General features: G+C 51.4%; 2 protein-coding genes across 5 annotated transcripts in view; one reads left to right on the top strand and one right to left on the bottom strand.

Annotated features, from left to right (window-relative positions):
- The window catches only part of ELOA (elongin A), a 16102-nt gene extending 5997 nt beyond the window's left edge, over positions 1-10105 (bottom strand). For 2 of the 3 annotated variants that reach the window (XM_076357418.1, XM_076357420.1), the window contains exons 1-5: positions 9982-10105; positions 4536-4592; positions 3775-3893; positions 1673-2888; positions 255-369 (exon numbers count right to left, since the gene is read on the bottom strand). In XM_076357418.1, coding sequence (XP_076213533.1) covers positions 255-369; positions 1673-2888; positions 3775-3893; positions 4536-4592; positions 9982-10053 — 1579 coding nt within the window. In that variant the 5' untranslated portion in view covers positions 10054-10105. The remainder of the gene's footprint in view (positions 1-254; positions 370-1672; positions 2889-3774; positions 3894-4535; positions 4593-9981) is intronic. The other variant, XM_076357421.1, reaches the window with a different exon arrangement.
- LOC143169792 (kelch-like protein 31) overlaps positions 1-19611 on the top strand; it is a 26399-nt gene extending 6788 nt beyond the window's left edge. The window contains exons 1-3 of one of the 2 annotated variants that reach the window (XM_076357422.1): positions 13431-13469; positions 13874-15085; positions 16518-19611. In XM_076357422.1, coding sequence (XP_076213537.1) covers positions 13896-15085; positions 16518-17250 — 1923 coding nt within the window. In that variant the 5' untranslated portion in view covers positions 13431-13469; positions 13874-13895 and the 3' untranslated portion in view covers positions 17251-19611. Of the gene's footprint in view, positions 1-13430; positions 13470-13873; positions 15086-16517 lie in introns of those variants that run through there. The other variant, XM_076357423.1, reaches the window with a different exon arrangement.

Here is a 19611-nt window from a genome sequence, read left to right as displayed (position 1 = left end):
TCTCTAAGATACCTGTAACCTAGTTCAGGAAGGGCAAGTCCAAAGCCCGGGCCCCAAGAAGGGTCGGCAAAGGACCTTCCTCATTTCTGCTAGAGAACGTGGAAAAGAAGCCACCTTTTTCTGAAACCCGGGCTCTGGCCATCAGAGGCAGGACACCAGACCCCAACAGAAAGACTTCAACCCAGCCAGCATCCACTTCCTCCCACAAACAATGGCTGCAGCCCATTTCAGACCTATTTTTCTGCCCAACATACCTTTCCTTTTTGTCTGGGAGCAGGTAATGGACTCAATCGAAGGAAGAGGGCGGTAGTTGGCCTGAATCGGCGGCAGTGGGATGTCTGGTAATGTTGGTACCACATCTAAAAGTATCTGGAAGGAAAGGACACGTACATGCAAGTAAGACTAGAATAAGGAGAATGTTACATCCTGCCAGTGTACAAACAGCATTTTGTTTGATATTCTGAATAAGACATTCAATGCTGATCAGCTTGCACCAGGAAATAGCCTCAGAGGGAGCCTGCACTTCTGCCACATTACTGTGGCTTTGTCTAGGCTGTCAATACAAAGAAGGCAAAATTCAGGATCTGAATCCCTCAGCACCCTCCAGTAAGAGCCATCCACATCTTTAACCTGCTAGGTTCAGTGCTAAAGGCCTCAGGCAAGAACCCGAGTCAGATTAACAATGCAAAGAACTAGAGAAAAAACAGAAGAGAAAGCTGGCAGAAACATTTCCTTGATCTCAAACACTCATTTACCTGTTCTGTCTCTTCTCCCCCCCGCAAAAAACTCCGCAGTAGTGGAGGGGGGAACCTCACAAACTGGGGGAAATCTAAAACTTTGATATGAGGCACTTACTAGAATGAATGGCAAAGCAGGATTTTAAAAGGTAAAAACACTTTTTGAAGAGCAAAGTCTTTCAAGTTGAGTAAAAAGATGAAGCAGTCAAGGTTTTACACATTAGGCCCTTATTTATATACACAACCCTGGCACCCATGTGGTAATGAATATATATAGAAACACTGCTCATTTTTCACGCTTTCACAAAAGGAGGTCTGTCTTCTAGAATAAGCTGCATTGTAACACCAGTTCTCCCATTTCTCTCCCATTTCTGGAGAGCAACAGATTTAGTTAACAAGACTGCAGTACTGATAAAGATAAAAAAAAGGTCAATTTTAGAGAAGCATAAATATTTGAGAGGAGAAACATGGGAACCTTGCTAGCAGGTGGAGATGCACTCCATATGAGGCAGGATTCTAAGCTGACTCGCATCTAAAGATATTCTGCATGCTTAACAAATGTATCACGTCCAATATGTTTTCATACAGTTATTTAGCTGAACGTGTTTCCCTCTTACTCTCCCCATTTTTGAATAAAGAGGGTTTTGTCTACTGCATTTCTTCCCCCCCCGTCCTTCTTCACCCACTTTTCCAGCAGAGCTCCATCCTAACAGCACAAGGGGATGCCTGCGGCATAGGGCATATGAAACACATGGTGTCTCCCAGCAGGAACCAGGAGTCACAGACCTAGATACCAATGAGACAGCGCAAGCACAACCCGATGCAGAACACAGCCCAGCACCTCCAAGGGGAAAACTAATAAGCCTCAGATGGCAGAGGACCGAGAGCAGCTGATCCCACCTTCTTTGTTCACTTTCAGATCTTCAAAACCTTACCCTGTTTGGTTTAGGAGGCTCTGGTAGTTTCTTCTCTGCCTTTTTCTCACTTGTTCGCTTGTGGCTTGGACTTTTCCGACTCGAGCTTGAGCTGTTGGTACTGGCTTTGGATCCGTTCTGTTTGCTGTGCCCTCGGTCCTTCTCCCCAGCTGACACAGAGGGTTTGACCGCTTTCTTTTTCTTTTTCTGGGGCTGGTCATAGCTGAGGTACGACTCAAAGGACATTGTAGGTTGTTCAAATTCATCCTCCACTTCCCCCTCCCCAAAATTTGAGGAAAAGCCCATCGATTTTTTGTCCACATCGGAGACTTTGCGCTTCCCCTCTGAAGATTTTAAGCTCCCAGAAATCCCCTTTTCTTTAATCCTATTTGATGAGTCACTCTCAGCTTTCCGTTTCTCCCGCTCTGTGTTAGAGGTCTCCAGGCTCAGCTTGGGCTTCTCCAATTTGCTTTTTTCAGAGTCCCGATGTTTTGGCTTCTTAACGTGGTTGTCCAAAGACTCTTCCAAGTGTGGCAACATATGCAACTTCTCCTTTCTGGAGGTGCCGCTTTCTCGGTTCTTCTCCTTCTTGGTGCCATCTGACATCCTCTGCTTCTCCTTGCTGCCCCCTGCCATTGGGGCTTCTCGGAGCTGCTCCTTAAAAGATGTCTTGTGCAATCTTTCTGGGCTGAAGGCAGAGGTCCTGTCCTCCCCTCTGCCATCAAGTCGCTGCTTCTTGTGAGAAGACTTGTGCTCTTTGCTTCGACTCACATTCCCTTTGTCGTAGAACTCACCAGGGTTCCTCTCCCGGCCTCCCCCCAGCTTCTCCTGAAAGCTGTGGCCTTTACTGGCCTTCCGATGAAATACTGTTGGTTCTTCCTGCTCCTCAGAGGCATAAGGGTCTGTGTACATATCCTGAGGGCTTTCACTTGGCTCAGGTGACACAGCTTGTCCATAGTCCGAGTACTCCTGATCTGAAGAGAGCACTGGGGAAGACCTGCCCCAACCCTTCCCCTCGTGGCTGCTATAGCCATAAGTCTCATGGGCTCTCTCAGGCCTAGGATACCTTTTGGACTTCTTTTCCCTATGATCTGGGCTATAGGACTGGCTGCAAGACGGCTGGAAGGGTTCTGAATACTCCTGGTCAGGTTCCTCATCCTCTCTGAGGGAGGGTTCTTGATGTCTTTTGCTTGAGCTGCTTCTCTCATAGTCACGGTCTTCAGAATCTAGGTTATTTCTGAAGGGATAAGAAAACAAAATAGTTAGATTAAAACTTCTCAATATGAATGAAAAGAGCCACTCTCCATGGACCATGTGGACGGGAACCTCTCTTACAGAAGACTGAGGTGGTATTTTGTAGTTTTGTGGCAGGAATACCACTAATTTTCTCAGGCACAGCAACATTCAGGGATTTAGAAACTGCATTTCTCACGCAGGAATTGATTAAGCATTTTTATTAGGACTAGAGACTTCACAGTTCACTGGGAAGCGGAGACAGATGCGTACAGAGACTTCTCCATGCCTACACACTCCTGGCTGCGTGGTGCCTACAGGAAACATGTCCCCCAGTTAAGCATGGGGATACCACAGCCATCGAAATTACCAGGAATAACTGGGTCTTTATCACCCACATCTAAATGATCTCCTTGCTGGGTTCAACACAGCTTTGTTACTACAACACGCTTGCTAGCGTTAACTTTCAGTTTCCATAGGATTTTTGCACATAAAAGCCTTCTTTCAAAACAAGTCACTTCCTTTACTTGGGCCTAGAACTTCTTCTCTTTAGCATGATAAAATGGGAAGAAAGCAGATTGCATCTCTTGCTTTACTAAAGGCACTTTTCTGGCCTCTACTGTTAATCTCTTCATCAAACCGCAAATTCTTGAAAATCGGTCCCTACTTTCACGCAGAACTGCAGCCGTCAGCTACCCAATGGTCCGCGGCTAGCGCAGGCAGGAAGTTTATGCCAAAACAAGGCAAAAACCCCCTGCAGAGTTAGCACACTTGTGTTAAAAAGTGAAGGCTCTGGAAAAACTTGTTACCTTGGTCAGAGAAGTTTATGATCTCTACTGCAAAAATATAACAAAGCTTACCCGTCAAGATAACTGAACAGGTTCACTTACCTGTCTGCCTCTTGGGACACCGGCACTAGCTTCTTCCACCTGGCTACGAGATTCTTCGCAAAGTCTCCTACAAACTCGTGTTTCCGTAAACTGTTCACAGTCTTCCCAACACCCGTCTCCTTCACGAGAGAGCCAAGACATGAATTCATCTTAGCAAAGCAGTCAGCATTCTCACCTCTGCTAAACTTCTTACAAAGTGAATAAAGTTAACCCGCTACCTATCGCTGCTAGGTAGAAATAAACTTCCTTAATCTAACGGCAAAGATATCACATATAATATATTATGTTTTCAGCGGCCATTATATCACTTACTACCGTTCTGTAAATCAAAGACGACTTAACTCTGCCTTTGTCAAACATTAGTTATCTGTATTAATAAACCAAGTTAGTATTTACCATGACTGTAGGTAAGTTGGAAGCCAGAAGTCACTAATAATTTTAAGGATTAGCACTTCCTAATTTCATGATTATTCTGTTATCGTTAGGAACTGCTCCGACTCTCATATCCCAGTCAAGTGTTAAGCTTTTGGAAGAACTGAGGATGACAAACTGTCCTCTATGGCTTCTCAGTTGCTCTGACACGCTCCTTCCCCGTGCCTGGAATCTCTAGAACCTCATCACAATCGTGCCTGTGACACCAGGCTGTAGCAGGTGGCCGAGGCAATATGCCCCATTCCAGGGAAAGCAACATTTCTGTGGCAAACAGTTATCCTGTGACTTGACAGACACGATGAAAGTGTGAGAGATTTCACAGCTCTTACCACAAGAATGTCAACTGTGATGGGCAACTCAGACAGCCTCTTCAGACTTTTCAGCAGCTGCAGAGACAAGAAGGAAAGTGTTCAGACTTGTCATACTGAACCAGATACCGTGATTAGAAAGGAAGAAAATTCTGCACTGCATGAGAGCTTGTTAGAAAGATCCAAGTGGCAGACAGCTGCTGTCCTGCTCCAAATCAAGCTCCCGAGAAGCTGAACACCAGGGCCAAGTGTTAAGAAATTATCACCTCTTTGCCTATGAGGGCCCATGTGAGAATCTTAAAACGCACTCAAATATTAATGCTTTCTTCACACAGGACTGCAACTTATCTTTGGCTTAAAGCATCAGGAACAGAGACACACAACTCTGTTGCACAGCAAGTGGAAGAAAGGACTCGGAAGCTTGTGACTCTCAGAAGGTGGTGCTGAGAATCACATCACTTGTTGGGGGGGGGGGGGGGGGGGGAAGAGTCCTTTCTGAAGTTTTGCAAGCTAGACACTGAGGGAAGGAAGATTTCTAGATGCTCTTAAAGATCTAAGAGGGAACCCATATCTCCCCTGCAGACCCTCCACCGTCAGTGCTGCTGACAGTCTCTCTCCTCTCAGCTATAGTCTGTGCTAAAAAGACAACTGTTCCCTTCCACGACCACTGCCTCTCACCCCACTCTTTTCCCTTCCCTTCGCCATACACCAGTGAAAAATGTTGTTCTCCTCCACGCACACACTGCCAAGCGAGGCCCTGCCAGCACGTACAGCTGCTCCGCGGGCCAGGGAGGGAAGAGGAGCCCTCTCCGACTTGCACCCCGGCGAGGGGCTGCAGGTGAAGGGGACGTACTTGTACCTCTGCCATCCAGGTGGTTTGGGACACCGCTTCACCGAGTTGTCTACCAACTTTTTAGTTACAGTACATGGCAACACACATCTGACAGCACCGCTGCCCCTCACATTATTTCCCACAGCTCAGCTATAGCCACAGACCAGCCTCATCAGCGTTCCCATTATTATAGCCCCTATACAGCCCAGGCTTTGCTCAGCACTGCTGTGCTATATGCCATACAAAGGGCTGTCCCTGATCCAGAAGATCTTCTCTTTAAAGCATTGTGCTCATGCTCAAATTAGCACTGTCAGCCTAAGCTACTCCAATCACCCCCACTTCCACCGTGCAAGGATCAAAGAGGTTTAGAGGTTTCCTTCCTTTTGAAGGAAATAAGTTCTTTTAACCTGTTTGAAGAGTGCTGTTACATTCAGAGAGAAAATACTCCTCGACACAGAGATAAGGGTTCATCTAGCTTAAGCAGAACCACAGGATAGTTTCTGTTCACCAGAAACCACTGCCCCATCTCCATTATATTTAGGACTTCATTGCCATGACTGAAGGTTTAGGTTTTCTTGTTTGTTTTAGAAGAGTGAGACACTGATACCAACAGTAACAGTGTGTTTCAGCACTCCTGAGCTGGGGTGCTGAGGGGGATGCAATAGTTCTAGCTGTGCTGTAACCATAGCTAACCGGGTCTTCAAGCCTCTGTCCCTGCAACTCTGGGCTCATGGTAATGCAGAGTCTCCCCTGGGATTCATGGGATCTGGGGCAGGTAACACACTCCACCACCTACCTCAACTGATGGGGGGGCGGGGGGGGAAGCAGCCAGTTGAGCTAAAAATCCCAACATCCTTTCAGTTTTCAGAACCGCTGTTACTTTGCCAGCACTGCTGCTTGACAAGCTCACTGGCAATCGAAGCCATCAAACCAGAAGCAGCAGAGGTAGAGACACAGCCCACCTCTGCTGCCACCCCTCAAACTGCCGCGGCAAGGCCTGCCACAGCTCACGGGTCGGGATCCCGCCGGGAAGGCCAAGATCCTTCTGGCATCAGTAACACAGGGGTTTGGACTAGTGTGCACGAAGGCCCTGTTTGGAAGGGGACAGGAAGAGAGGGAAAGGATGATGGATTTTGTACTAAATAGAAAAAAGAGTAAAACGGGACAATATTAAGACAACAGCATCTCTGTAAGCCAGTTACCTTCCTAGAGAGGTTGTTTCAGAGCTTACAAAATCCCACCGTGAGAGTAAGAACCAAGGGAAAACTTGTTATGGTATCCTTAAAGCCTCCCAATTATTTTCTAGCTACACCCCACTGTAGCATCTTCCACAGCTCTTTTTGCTCTTTAGTTACTTGTTGCCTTCAGGGCTGAATTCCAAGACGAAAAGTGCTATTCTCAGTGGGGCTCATCTCTGGATTTTGTATAGCCAGGGGAAGTGTGGTTTGAGACCAGGGGACCCACACATTTGATCCAGAACACATCTCACAGGGAACTGGCTTATTCCACACCCACTGCAGTCAATGGTTGGAAACCTCCACACATCTTAAAAAAAAAAACCAACCAAACAAACAGAAAAAAAAACCCACGCAAGAGCTGGCTTTCTGAGAGGCCACCATACACATACTTTTGCCTAAGTGTCACTGTATGAAGCTTTTACACCTGCACGTTCGTTAGAAATGTTAACACAGTTTGAGTTCAGCAGACTTCCCAGTCAAGTAATAAAAAAAAAAATCTCAAAATGACGCTGTCAGGAAACGAGGCATTTTTGTTACCTGCGTCATCAGTAATGCACTTATCTGACAATCTAAGATATCAAAACCTGAGCTTATTGACGCCATCCAAGTGGCACGCAGCCTGGCAATATCCGAGTAGGGATATATTTGGGAGCTGTGTTTGTACAGCACAGCAAAACCTCACCTCGCTTGCAACCTGTGTGGACCACAGGTCCATGTGCATGAGACGCACCAAGTGAGACAGCTCTGATGCAGTGAGGCTTAAGAACTTGCGCTAATCTGTATTTCCTATGGAAACAAGCTGATGCAGTACACCCCATTGCCTTCAGCTGAAATCAGCCAAGCAGACTTAAATCTGGCAGCTCAACTCGGAAATAACTGAGATCCTACAAGTCCTATGAGAAAAAGGCAGCCAGGTAGAAGACAGAAAACACAAGGCTTGTATCTTGCTAGACACCAGATGAAATACCTACGAGAAAGCTCTTCTAAAACACTCCAGCACAGGGTAGAGTTTCAGTCAATCAGCCACAAGACACAAACCATAAAAACTTCGCTTAGTTCCAGCTCCAATAAAGTTTTGTTGAATATGGGCGGATTGTTTTCTTTTTCTAAAAGAAGTCAGCCAGGCCATTACAATGCTAACGCCACACGTTAATATCAAATTACTACAGCACAGCCTGGCCTCCTCCTCTCAGCGAAGATGTTCTCTTGTTTGTGTTCCCCTTACCCTCTTTCTTCTCCCAGAAGAGAAACACTCCTGCAGCAGAGTTTGTATCTTCTCTGCTGGAAAAAAAAAAGACCGTTTCCAAACCATTACAGCAGCGTCCAAAGTTTCACTCACACAGTTCTGTGCCAGCAGCCTAATTTTCACCCAAAACCAATATTAATACTTAACACCTTTCAGCAAGGCAATACAGAGTTGTACACGATACTGAGCAAATATTATTCTTTCACATTACTGATAAAATGTTTCAAAAGGACAAGGCAAGAAAACCAAAGAAATGGTGTAACGTGTGGGTAGCACCCAGAGGTGCCATGGATTTGTCCTGCTGACAGGGTAAAGCTGCAGCTGCTACAGAACCGTAGTGGAAATGGTTATAGCAGAAGAGCCGAAAGCCATTTTTCTGAGATAGGAAGGTGCTCAGAAGATACACAATCTATCAAGATAATGCGATGGCAACTAAATTCAAGCCTAGAAACACTTCCAAGGATATAGTTGAAAAGATATCAGAAATAGAGTATAGTTAATGGGACCTTTCTGCTGGGGAAGGGAAAAGGTTTAAAGTCACTATCCTAGCTAGTAACAGCTTGCAAATGCTTACCACCTTTCCCTCTCCTTGCAAAACTGCATAGGATCAACAGAGAAAGAAACAGCTTAACACCGCAAGGTTACTGGAGAAAGAGTCAGCCTGTGCAAATAGTGCCCAAAGACTTCCAATGCCCAAGAAACACAGACAAGCAGTTATTGCCCCACGCTGACACAAGGGTCAAGAAACGGGAGCACTAATTCTCTGTGCACAGCATGCTGAGCCAATATTTGAAGTCTTGCATGTGCTCTCAGCACCACAGAGCCCAAGACTCCCTGGAATTTACTCCTCAGCAGTCCCTCAGCTGCATTCGGGGCCCCACCGGTTAAACCCTGCTCTGGTCTTGGCTGAGAGGGTGAGAAAAGGAACCAGACCCCCCCCATCGCTTTGCCCCCCAGCTAGACTGGAGCTGGGTATAGGGGCCTCCATTTCAAAGGGTCAGCACTCGAGCACTTCAGTATCCATCCTTCTTCATGGGTGGTGGGAGGTCTTGGAAAGCAAGTAGTTCTGCAGGTGTTTGCTTCAGTTAAACAAAATTAACCGAGTGCAGACTGGCTGCACAGCCCTCACCGCCTTGTCTTTCACCTGAATTAAGTGAAACGTGAATCAAACACCTGTAAATAGTCAAAACAGATGCTCCCTCCATAAAATATGACATCCTAGAGAATGGGATAACAGTATGCGGCAGACCCACACCTGAGCTCAGCCCTAATTTCAAATTTCAGTTGAAAAAAAAAAAAAACAGCTCAGAACCCTGGTGCCCAGCAGGAGAGTTGCTGTCAGCAACAGACACAGCCGAATGTCACCAAGCAGATTCGAGCACAGGCGCAGATCAGGGCAGCGCGGGCCCGGCAGCCGCTCCGCGACAGCTGCTACAGGCAGCAGATTTCGGCAGCGGACACATTCCCTCGTGGAGATGGGCGAGAGGCGTCAAGCAACTTCCCCAAGGCCAGAGGGGGAACCCACGCCAGGGGCCGAGTTAAAACTCGGCAGCTTCTTGCCCTGACCCCAACTCCCCGGCGATCGTGGTGGCCTTGCCACGGTCCTGGCCTTCCCCAGTCCCTCGGCAGGGCCGTGCCTCCCTGCCGCCTCCCGCCCGGGCTCACGCCGGGGACCGCGGCTCTTCCACCATGAACACGTCACCAGGGCAAGACTCTTCCGGCAAGTTCTCCCGTTGCCCGCTTGCCTCTCAAACCGCACCCCATCGACATGCCACGGGGGAACCCCGCACAAGGACCCCGGCGCACCGCAGCGGGCCTCCCGTGGGGCAGCCGGGGCCTGCGAGCCTACCCCAAGCTGGCAGCAGCGCGGGGGGTTCCCACCGGGAACAACCCCCCCGGGGCCTGCCCCGCTGCCGCGGCTCGGAGGCGGCGGGCCGCCCGCCTCGCCCCACGGACCGCGGCCCCGGCCGAGCAGGAAACTTCGGCGGGGGAGGGGGGGGGACGACCTGGCGGAGGGCAGGCCCGGCCCGGCCCGGCCCCCCCCGCTCCCCGTGCCCCCCGCGGGGTGGCCTAGAGCCTCCCGACCCCCGGCTCCGCCGCGCCGCCCCCGCCGGGGAGGGAGAGCCCCGGCCGCGCCGCCGCCCCCGTCACCTTCTTGGGCTCTGAGCTGCCCGCCAGCCGCGACTGCAGCTTGCCCACAACTTCCAGCACCGACTCCGCCATTTTTACTGCTGGAGAGGCCGCGGCGGCGGAAGCGGCTTCACCGCCCGCTGGCCACACGGCGCTTCCCCGCCGCCGCCGCCATCTTGGCTGAGGGCAGGAAACGGAAGCGGCGCAGCCGTTGCCCCGGCCGGTGGCGGCCATGGCGGGTGCGGGCAGAGTTCGGCGGGTGCCTTGGGGCCTGGCAGCGGCGGCGGGCAGCGCCATCTTGAGTGCTGGCAGGGCGCTGCTGAGGGGACCGAGGCTGCCATGGCCGCCGCTCACTGGGGCAGTGGTGCCATCTCCGGCCCCACAGTGGTCAGGACAGCCTTTCCTGAGAGAAATGTCCCTTCATACCTATTCCTGTTGCCTCCCAACGGCCAACAGCTCCACCACGGCTGTTAGGAGTGAGTGGAAAGTAGGTTTTTAGATTCATTCGTGGCCAAAGGCAAATGGATCAGGGCCGCAGCTGACCAGGCTGGGGACTCCTCAGGCCGGGGGCTTGGAGCTGCCATCCCCTCCGCTCACTCAGGAGAGTGGGGAAGGCATCAGGAGGGCGATGTTTCCCCAGCTCATCCCCAAATGCCCTGGTGAACCCCTCTGGAGTGGAGCCAGGCCTTTGGCTGCCTCCTTGTTGCCTCTGCCTTGGCAGTGGCCAGGTAATCATGCCTGGCCTTTGGTTTACGGCCTTCACCCATCACTGGCTGTGACAATGCCCTTGGCTGGAGCAGCGCTACCTTAATCCAGCACTTTCCATGTCTCTCGGGACTCGGCTGAGGGCGGCTGTCCTCACATCACCCCAAAAGCCTGCTGTAAGTGTAGAAGTGATAAGAGCAGTCAGCTGCCTGGGAGGGGAGAGGAGGGAGGAGGATGTTGTGGGGGGAAAGTTGAGGGTCTCTGCCTCTCAACCTGCAGAGCCCTGTGCTGGTCAGAGCTTCCCCTTGGACTAACCGGTCTTAACAGCAAGGTAAGGAGCAGACCCAGCCTATAGATGAGTCACAGGGAACCGGGGCTTACCTAGCAGGATTTGCAGAGACCTCGCGTGGGGCATGGGAACTGCTGAATAATGGAAATAATGGCATGGGGAAAGGCTTTGTTGTTTTCTAAAATGGGGCTGGAGGAATTATTGGCAGCGATATGGTGCCCAGAGCTGCAGTGTCCAGGTAGTCTTCCAGGCCAGCTCAGTGCTTGCTGTGACTCAGACCCTGCTTGAACCCAGGGCTGGGGACACCAGCAGGTAAAGGAGAGGGACTCTGGTTAGATATTAAAGAAAATAAGCCTGCCATAACTTTCTGAAGACACAGTATCACCCAGCGTAGGTCCTGCTTTGCTGTTAGCTCAGTAATATGGTGCAGGGCTGAGATTAGCAGCACTGAAAGGATACGAGGACAACTACTGTCTTTTAAGAGAAGTTTAAACAGCTAGAAAAAAGCCCTGTCTTCCGTCCTTTCTGTCTGGGCCCTTTGGAATCTCTTCAAACCATTCCAGCTCCCCAGATTAATCCAGCAGCCAGGATTAATCTGTAGGAAAAATATCCCTTTCAAGTCACTACAGTGGTATTTCAATCAGAAGCAGCAATGATGTCCCATTTTAAATCAGCTGCAGGTAGTAAAGGTTGCTCTGCCCTCCTGCAGCCAGACGCTGCAATAACATGAACACATGCTTCAAATTGGAGTCTGTCAAAGGTGCCCAAAGGGGACAGGCAGGATCCCACGGACATTAATATGAGCCCAAAACTTCCCGTGGCTCCATTGTACTTGTATGAAGTGTAATGCAGTTAGAAGACCTCTGTTTTATCCCAGAACAACTTCCCCCCTTGACTCCTGAGTGGGGTGGAGAGGGGATGGAGAAAGCCAGCTGCATTGCTGGGCTTTCCAGAAGGAGTTAAGAAGGCCTTCGGAGATCAGCTTGCCCAACTGTGATGCTGGGCTCTATACCAGGCCCACAGGAGCTGCTGAGCGCTAGTGTCTCCTCTCTAAAACGGGGTCTGGAACCCCTGAAAGGGGGGTGAGCAGTTTTATGGACAGAAACAGTGGCTTGCTGCAGACACTGTGCTTGTTTCTGTAAAAAAAGGCCAAAATGAAGGCAGTCTGGGGAGCAGAAGGGATCAGGCAGATCCTCAACGCAGCCCGGTGGGAGCTGACACCCAGGTCTCTTATTTCACAAGGCCAAACCCTCCTGCCCCGGCAGGTTGCAGACCTCAACCTGGCACCCGTCCTGCTGGGACCAGTCTCAGCGCGAGGGCGGCAGGACGGCCACCTCCCTCCAGCACAAGTCCTGCTTCTCTTTGGGTTTGTTCGGCAGCAAGGAGGTTTTTGCAGTACTGTATCTCGGAGAGATACAGGTCTCATCCCTTGAGGGATCTGGAGAGAAGGCCTGGAAAAACATTTTCATTTCCTGGGAAATTCCAGTATTTAACCTATGTTGTCACTTCAAATCCAGCTGAAAACCTGAAACTGCAAATTTTCCTGGGGAATGGATAGTCTGAACAAAATGCATGTTTGGAAACGTCAGAGTGTTGTTGCTCTGAAAGGGTAAATCCTAGTTCCTTTTCCCAATCCTGAGCTGGGTGTCAGAAACAGTTTCATATCCAAACACACAGAGAGAGCGGCATTTGCGTCCCAGTTTCAGAAGGACTGACGTCCAGGATATGACACTGCGATAGATGAGCCTTCAGTGGTGTAAATTGGGGTAGCCCCGTGAAACACCGCAATACCAGGGATGGCTCAAGTGCCTGGGACTTTTCTCCTGAACCCTCTTGGCTTCTGTGCAAAGCTAGGAGGGAGCAGGGTCTGCGGGCGTCTCTGTTGTCCCTGCTCCCTCTGCCCACCCCAGCCAGCTGAGCTTGGCCGGGCCGGCACTGCTGCTCTCCCTCTCTGACTCAGCCCTGAATCCTCTTTCCTGGAAGGGCCTTTTACTAAACTTTTCCCTTCTCCATATTTTTGCCGAAGTCTCATAATGCCCCCCTTCTTCTTTGCCCAGGGCTAAATAGGAGCTGATTACTCAGTTCCAAGAAACCTGATCTTTATGGCCAAGCGTAATAAACAGTACCCAGACATGTGAGACAGCGCAGTAACAGCTATTTCTGTTCCCTCATACATTGGCTGCTCTGAGCTCCCTCAGAGGAGCTGACGTCACTGCCGAGTTTCAGACTGGAGTTTCAAGCTGGAATTTGGGAACATTCAAAAGCTGGATTGTTGTTGTTGATGATTTTTTTTTCCCTTTCACCTGCACTCTGAACTGGTCACCCCAAGGGGCAGCCGGCCCCACTGGTTACCCAGCAGTGCCTCACCATGCCCAAGGGCCTTGGGGGAGGGAATGAACACCCTTTTCTATGCGGTCCTGCAATGCTGGGCTTCGTCTTACCTCGCTGCTGTGTGGGAACCTCTGTCAGAGCTGCTGGGACTTGATTCACCCCATCTGACATGCACTTGAGTCAGGTGAAACACACCCTGCGATCACCCCCTCGTTCTGCCTGGAGTCTGTGTCACCCCAGACAGCAGAGCTGTCAGCGGGGCCGAGCACAGCCCCACACCCCAGGAACCAGTGGGTGCTCCCAGTTTCCCAAGGCAACCACCCAAAATCCCCAGTCCTTTTTCAACACAGCGAAGGTGCTGGTACTGGTTGAGAGTTGAGGATCCCCTCTTGCAGTCATGGCCCTTGATGCCTTTAATGCAGCTCGGGGGGTACAGGGCTTGGGAGGCAGTTTCCATCCTTCCCTTGGCCTGACCCAAAGAGTGTATGAGTCAGTGGGAGTTTTTCCTTTCCTTAACTGAAAGTCTTAAAGAGCAGAAGGACACCTGTACCCCTGCTACAAGGCTCCTCACCTCTCCTTTCTCACCAGGTCCCGTTCCAGTCCTGCCAAGATGGCACCCAAAAGGAGAACCCCCAGGAAGCCCAAGGTGGATAAAGAGGATGCATCCATCACCCCAGCGATGGTGGAAGATGCTTTGCTAGATGTCGAACACCTTAATCACTTGAATGGTTTGTATGACAGCGGCTCCAATGGCTTCAACTGCACAGCCACGGAGGTTGAAGTGCCGGACCACGGAGCCAGCCTTTTGGAGGGGATGAACCAGATGCGCCAGAAGCGGTTCCTCTGTGATCTCACCATTGCCACCAAAACGAAGTCCTTTGAGGTGCATAAACTCATCCTGGCTTCCTGCAGCGAGTACTTCCACCGCCTGCTGCAGAGAGACCCTCAGCTGCACCGGGTGGAGCTCCACGACGTCTCCCCACTGGGCCTGACCACCGTCATCACCTACGCCTACATGGGGAAGCTGAGCCTCTCGCTGTACACCATCGGCAGTACCATCGCCGCGGCCACCCAGCTGCAGGTGCCGGCACTGCTGAACATGTGCAGCGACTTCCTCGTTCGGGAGATGGCCGTGGAGAACTGTGTGTACATCGCCAACATCTCGGCCACCTACGGCCTCAACCAGGTAAAAGACGCCACCCGGAAATTCATCCGGGAAAACTTCCTGGAGTTCTCCAAGACCGACCAGTTCATGAAACTCCCCTTTGATCAGATCAATGAGCTCCTGATGGATGATGGCCTGCAGATACCCAGCGAGGTTGCAGCCTTCCAGATCGCTGTCAAGTGGCTGGAGTTTGACCCGAAACGGGTTCGATATGCTGCTGACCTCCTGAGCAACATTCGATTCGGCACAATCTCAGCTCCAGACTTGGTCAACCATGTGCAACCTGTGCCACGCATGATGCAAGATCCGCAGTGCCACAAGCTCCTCGTGGATGCTATGAATTACCACCTGCTCCCCCACCAGCAAAACAGCCTTCAGTCTTGGAGAACCAGGATTCGGGGAGGCCAGAGGGTGCTTGTCACAGTTGGGGGTCGACCAGCTTTGACCGAGAAGGCTCTTAGCAGGGAGATCAGCTACAGGGACGCAGAGGGAAACTGGAACAAGCTGACGGAGATGCCAGCAAAAAGTTTTAACCAGTGCGTGGTCGTGATGGATGGATTCATCTACGTCGCGGGTGGCGAAGACCAAAATGATGCCAGGAACCAGGCCAAGCATGCCGTCAGCAGCCTGAGCAGGTAAAATGGGCTCCACCTGGCCACGCAGACCCTGGGCAGGGGTTCAGAGCTGTGCCGTGTCTGCCTGTGCCCCAGCATCCCCCATGGGGTTAGGGACAAGCACGTCAGAAAGGTTCCTCTTTGCTATCAGTAACCAGGAGGTAGGTCTGGCCTCTGGGATAACGCTGCCAGCGAGGCCCAGCGCAGGGTGCTAGACTGTGAGACAGAAGACCTGGAAATTCCAGGGATTTGGTCTGTGTGACCCTGGCCTGGGCTTCCCTTGGGGACTTTGGCACCCGGGCTGGCTGTGCTGCCCACGTGCTCCGGCAGCGCGCAGCACTGGTGCAGGAGAAGGGCAAGGCAGGGCCTCTTTGAAGCTTCGAGGCTCCTGGAGAAATGGGAGCCCTTGTTATTTAGAAGTAACCCATTTTGTTACTCTGGGGAGCTCCCCTTTTCGCCCGCTGGCTGTTCCTCCAGCCAGTGCCAGCCTCGACACGGTCTCTGGTTTGTATGGATTCATTTTAAGGTAGATTTACTGTCTGTAGGATTCCTGTTGCCCTTTAGGCTTTCTTCTCTCCACCTCCCTTTATCTCTTCATCATTTGAATGACAAGGTTTGTTTCCTAAATCCCCATAAACCTGTCACTGGATCGCCAAGGGATTACTATTCAAAGAAAGGAGGAGTAACCATGGCAACCAGACATGCAGTATTTTGTTTGCAACCTAAACCTGAACTTCCCGGTGGCTCTGCCCACGGTTTGGCTCAGCGACCTGAGGCTCCACATGCAACATTGCTGGCACTGCTCGAGGCCAGCCCTTTGCAGCCCCAGCTCACCACCCCTCAGTCAGGATCCGTCATTGAGCTCTTTCTCCTGCACCAAGTGAGGTTTCAGCGGCCCACTGGCAGGTCTTTCTATTTCTGGCCAGTAGCTTATCCACCTTTCCCAGCCTGGCCTTAGTCCCTGGGGCATCGCTCTGGGGACACAGCAGTTCCGGTTCCCTCTGCCATCTTGTGGGCACACAAGGAGCTGGCTTCTTATCACATGCCTGGCTTTGGCCTGGCAGGGTGGGCAGGGAAGACCTGCCCCTAGGTCCTCTTCTACCTGCCAAGACCCAACAGAGGGGACAGTGACAGTGCTCGGGGACACCTCCGATCGGTAGCACTCGCCATTTCCAAGCCAGGCCGGAGCTTGTGGTAGCAGGAGCAATGCTGGGCCATCCCAAGGGTTAGAGTGGCAACAACCCCAGCAGTCACAGGTAGGGTCCAGTCCTGTGCAGTGCCGTCGTCTCCATCTGTACTGCCTGTCCAGATGCTTTTTTACTGCTGGAGAAGACAGACAGGCTCTTCCAGAGCACAAGTTGTCTCCTCTGAAAGCAGATGTCTGCCAGGCCCTACTTCTCCCCGTGGCTCTGATGCTAGTCCTGGACAGACAGATCTGTCCTTCGTCCCCCAGGTACGACCCGCGCTTCAACACCTGGCTGCACCTGGCCAGCATGCAGCACAGGAGGACACACTTCAGCCTGAGCACCTGCAACGGGCTCCTCTACGCTGTCGGAGGGCGCAACGCTGAGGGTGTACTGGAATCTGTCGAGTGCTACATCCCCACTACCAACAGCTGGCAGAGCAAGGCAAGCCTGGAGACGCCCCGCTGCTGCCACGCCACCACCGTCATCGATGGCAAGCTCCTGGTCACCGGCGGCTACATCAGCCATGCCTATTCCCGCACCGTGTGCTGCTACGAGCCCAGTACCGACACCTGGAGGGAGCAGGCAAGGCTCAGCACCCCCCGGGGCTGGCACTGCGCAGCCACCGTGGCCGACCGAGCGTATGTGCTGGGTGGGAGCCAGCTGGGTCCCCAGGGCGAGCGGGTAGACGTGATGCCCGTGGAGTGCTACAGCCCACTCACAGGGCAGTGGAGTTACGTGGCACCCCTGCCCACGGGGGTCAGCACGGCCGGGGTGGCTCTGCTGGAGGGGCGCTTGTGCCTGGTGGGTGGCTGGAATGAGAGCGGGAAGAAGTATCAGAAATGTGTGCAGTGTTACAATCCTGATCTCAACGAGTGGGCCGAGGATGAGGACCTCCCTGAGGCAACCGTGGGTGTCTCATGCTGCACTATCATCCTTCCACGCTCCCCGAGCTCCAGGTCCCGTGCCAGCTCTGTGGCCTTGGCAGCAGCCAGCACGTAAAGAGCCCTGGGTACCATGTGGCTTATGCCAGCAGCTAGGGAAGGAGACAGAGCTGAGGAGTGTGGGGTAGCTGGATGGGACAGCACGCTGATGTTTGGAGTCACTGCAAAGTCTCAAACGCTCTTGTTCCATCATGGCAAGTTTTGGGCTCTAGGAAAGTGTCTTCTGAGCTGCCTGCATCTCCATCCTGCAGCTTAAGCAGGGATTGCTCAAGCGGGGCAGACACGGAAGCAAGCAGGACAGAAGAGCTTTTCTCCTCAGCCTGCAGCACTGTATCGCAGCGTGGATTGGGAAAAAATGGAAAAAAAAAGAAGAAAAACAACATAGAATAACGCAGGAGAAATTCTACTGTAGGAATAGTATCGCAAGACACTTTCAAAACAGTAGTATTGGTATTAGGTACAAGAAAGCAACAGGTCTAGAGCAGACCCAGTTGCTCACGTAGCATTTGTTCAAGGAAAAGACATTTAATATTTACTCATTGAAGCTAGATACCTTCAGACCAGGAATAAAGTGAATCTCGATAGCAAGGAAGAGAACTACTGGAGCAACTCACCAAGATCCCTTGCTCTTCCAAGTGCTGTGCTCTAGCTCAAGCAGAGGGCATTGAGGAAGTGCCTGAGGATGCTATGAGACTCCAGGTTTGAGAGGCGAATGGTGCCCTGAAAATAAGTATCAGCTGGAACAGAAGCCCTTCGCATCTAAACCAGAAGCTCTCACAGATATATTCCTAGCCAGGTCCTGTTACTCGTACCATCAAGCTGACAGCTTGGTTTTGAACACAATCAGCGCTTCCCCGTTACTGTAAAAGCAGTGTCTGACCTGTAAAAGGAGAAGCAATTAGGAAACTTGAGTTTCCAGGGGCAAGCACTTGCTCAGTGCCTGGGGTCCCTCCCTGTCACTGCGTCTGAGCGAGACAGTTACCAGCCTTTATTAAAACCCTGGCCGCCCTTTCCGAGGGCACGGGGACTGCATACCCCCCCTTACAGCACTGCAGAGCACAGTCATGCTCTTGGGCTGAGTACATCAGGACAAACCACACCACAGCACTCCAAACCCTGCCCCAGCGGGTCTGAGATACAGCCCCAGAGCAGCGATAACCTGCGACGAGCAGGAGACGAGCGAGTGGTGGTTATTTCCTGGTCTCAAAGCCACGGTCATCACACAACAGTCACCTGCTGAGGCCAGCATCTTCTGATAACAGGTCCTGTTACTGGAGCACATTTACATGTGATCCTAGACTGGCTCATCACCTTCGTCTCAGGCCAAGGCAGCTACATGCTGCTGAGCATCCAGGCAAATGCTCTTGTTTTTGTTCCGGTCTTTTTTTGCACAACACAGTGAAATCGCATCCCGGAAGCCAATGAGCCGCTCAAGTGAACCCCAACGTGCCCTGAAGATGCCAAGACAAGAGCTTCAGCAAAGCAGGCTGGTCTTCACTTCCTTTCACAACTCGCCAAAACCAAGCAGCCTGCAGTAGTTACAGTTCACATAAAGGTATTGATCTTTCTCTGAGAATTCACGATCTCAGTTAAGAGTTCACATTAAGCACAAAGCTATACCGAGGCAGAACATCATTTCTGTTCAAATTCTACTTTCCTCTGTGCATTTTAGCATGCACAGTACACACTGCCCTGTGTATTTTGGAGTGGGCTCCATCCTGAACAGCGCTGGCAGCCTCCCCTGGTTTACAACTCCAACAGGCTTGACAAGGGAACAGTCTAGTCTTTCAGACAACACCACAGTCACTGATGGAGTGTGTGCAGACTTGTGTGGAAGTGAGTTTGTTCCTTAACTTATTTTAACTTTTTACTGCAAGATGCAGGAGAGGACTGAACACTAGAGGCAGAAGCAAGGGTACTGCTGAACTCCACTTGTGTGAGCTGTATTGTCCTGCAGGGAATTTTCTCTTTAAACAATAAAAGCCATTCCTTTGCATGGGAAAACTGTCTGGCTGTGTAATTACAGCAATGCAAGTTCACACTCCTGAAACATTTTAAGAAACCAGTCAAGATTTATCCTCTACATTCCAAGCACATCCAGTAATTGCTTCAGGATTTCCACAGCACATTGAGAGCACCACAATCCGTGGGGTAGAAACAACTCTACCAGCTGCAGGTACAGGCACTCGATGTCACTCACACCACCCACGGAAGCAGCACAGATCAGGGGTTTCTGCTGGCTGATCCCAGCCCCCTCTTGTGGCACCAGGTTTGAATCCTAGCTCAGGAGCCCGGCCAGTCCCCCAGCACTGCCAGCACCACAGGCCTTGCCCACCCCCTCAGCCCCTTCCAACCAGTCCTGTCATGCTGGCTTAGACAAAGAACCCCCAGCCACATTTCGGCTTTATCCTCTTAATAA

Source organism: Aptenodytes patagonicus, chromosome 21 (assembly GCF_965638725.1).
Source record: "Aptenodytes patagonicus chromosome 21, bAptPat1.pri.cur, whole genome shotgun sequence".
NCBI lineage: Eukaryota > Metazoa > Chordata > Aves > Sphenisciformes > Spheniscidae > Aptenodytes > Aptenodytes patagonicus.
This window is presented reverse-complemented; position numbering and strand designations above follow the sequence as displayed.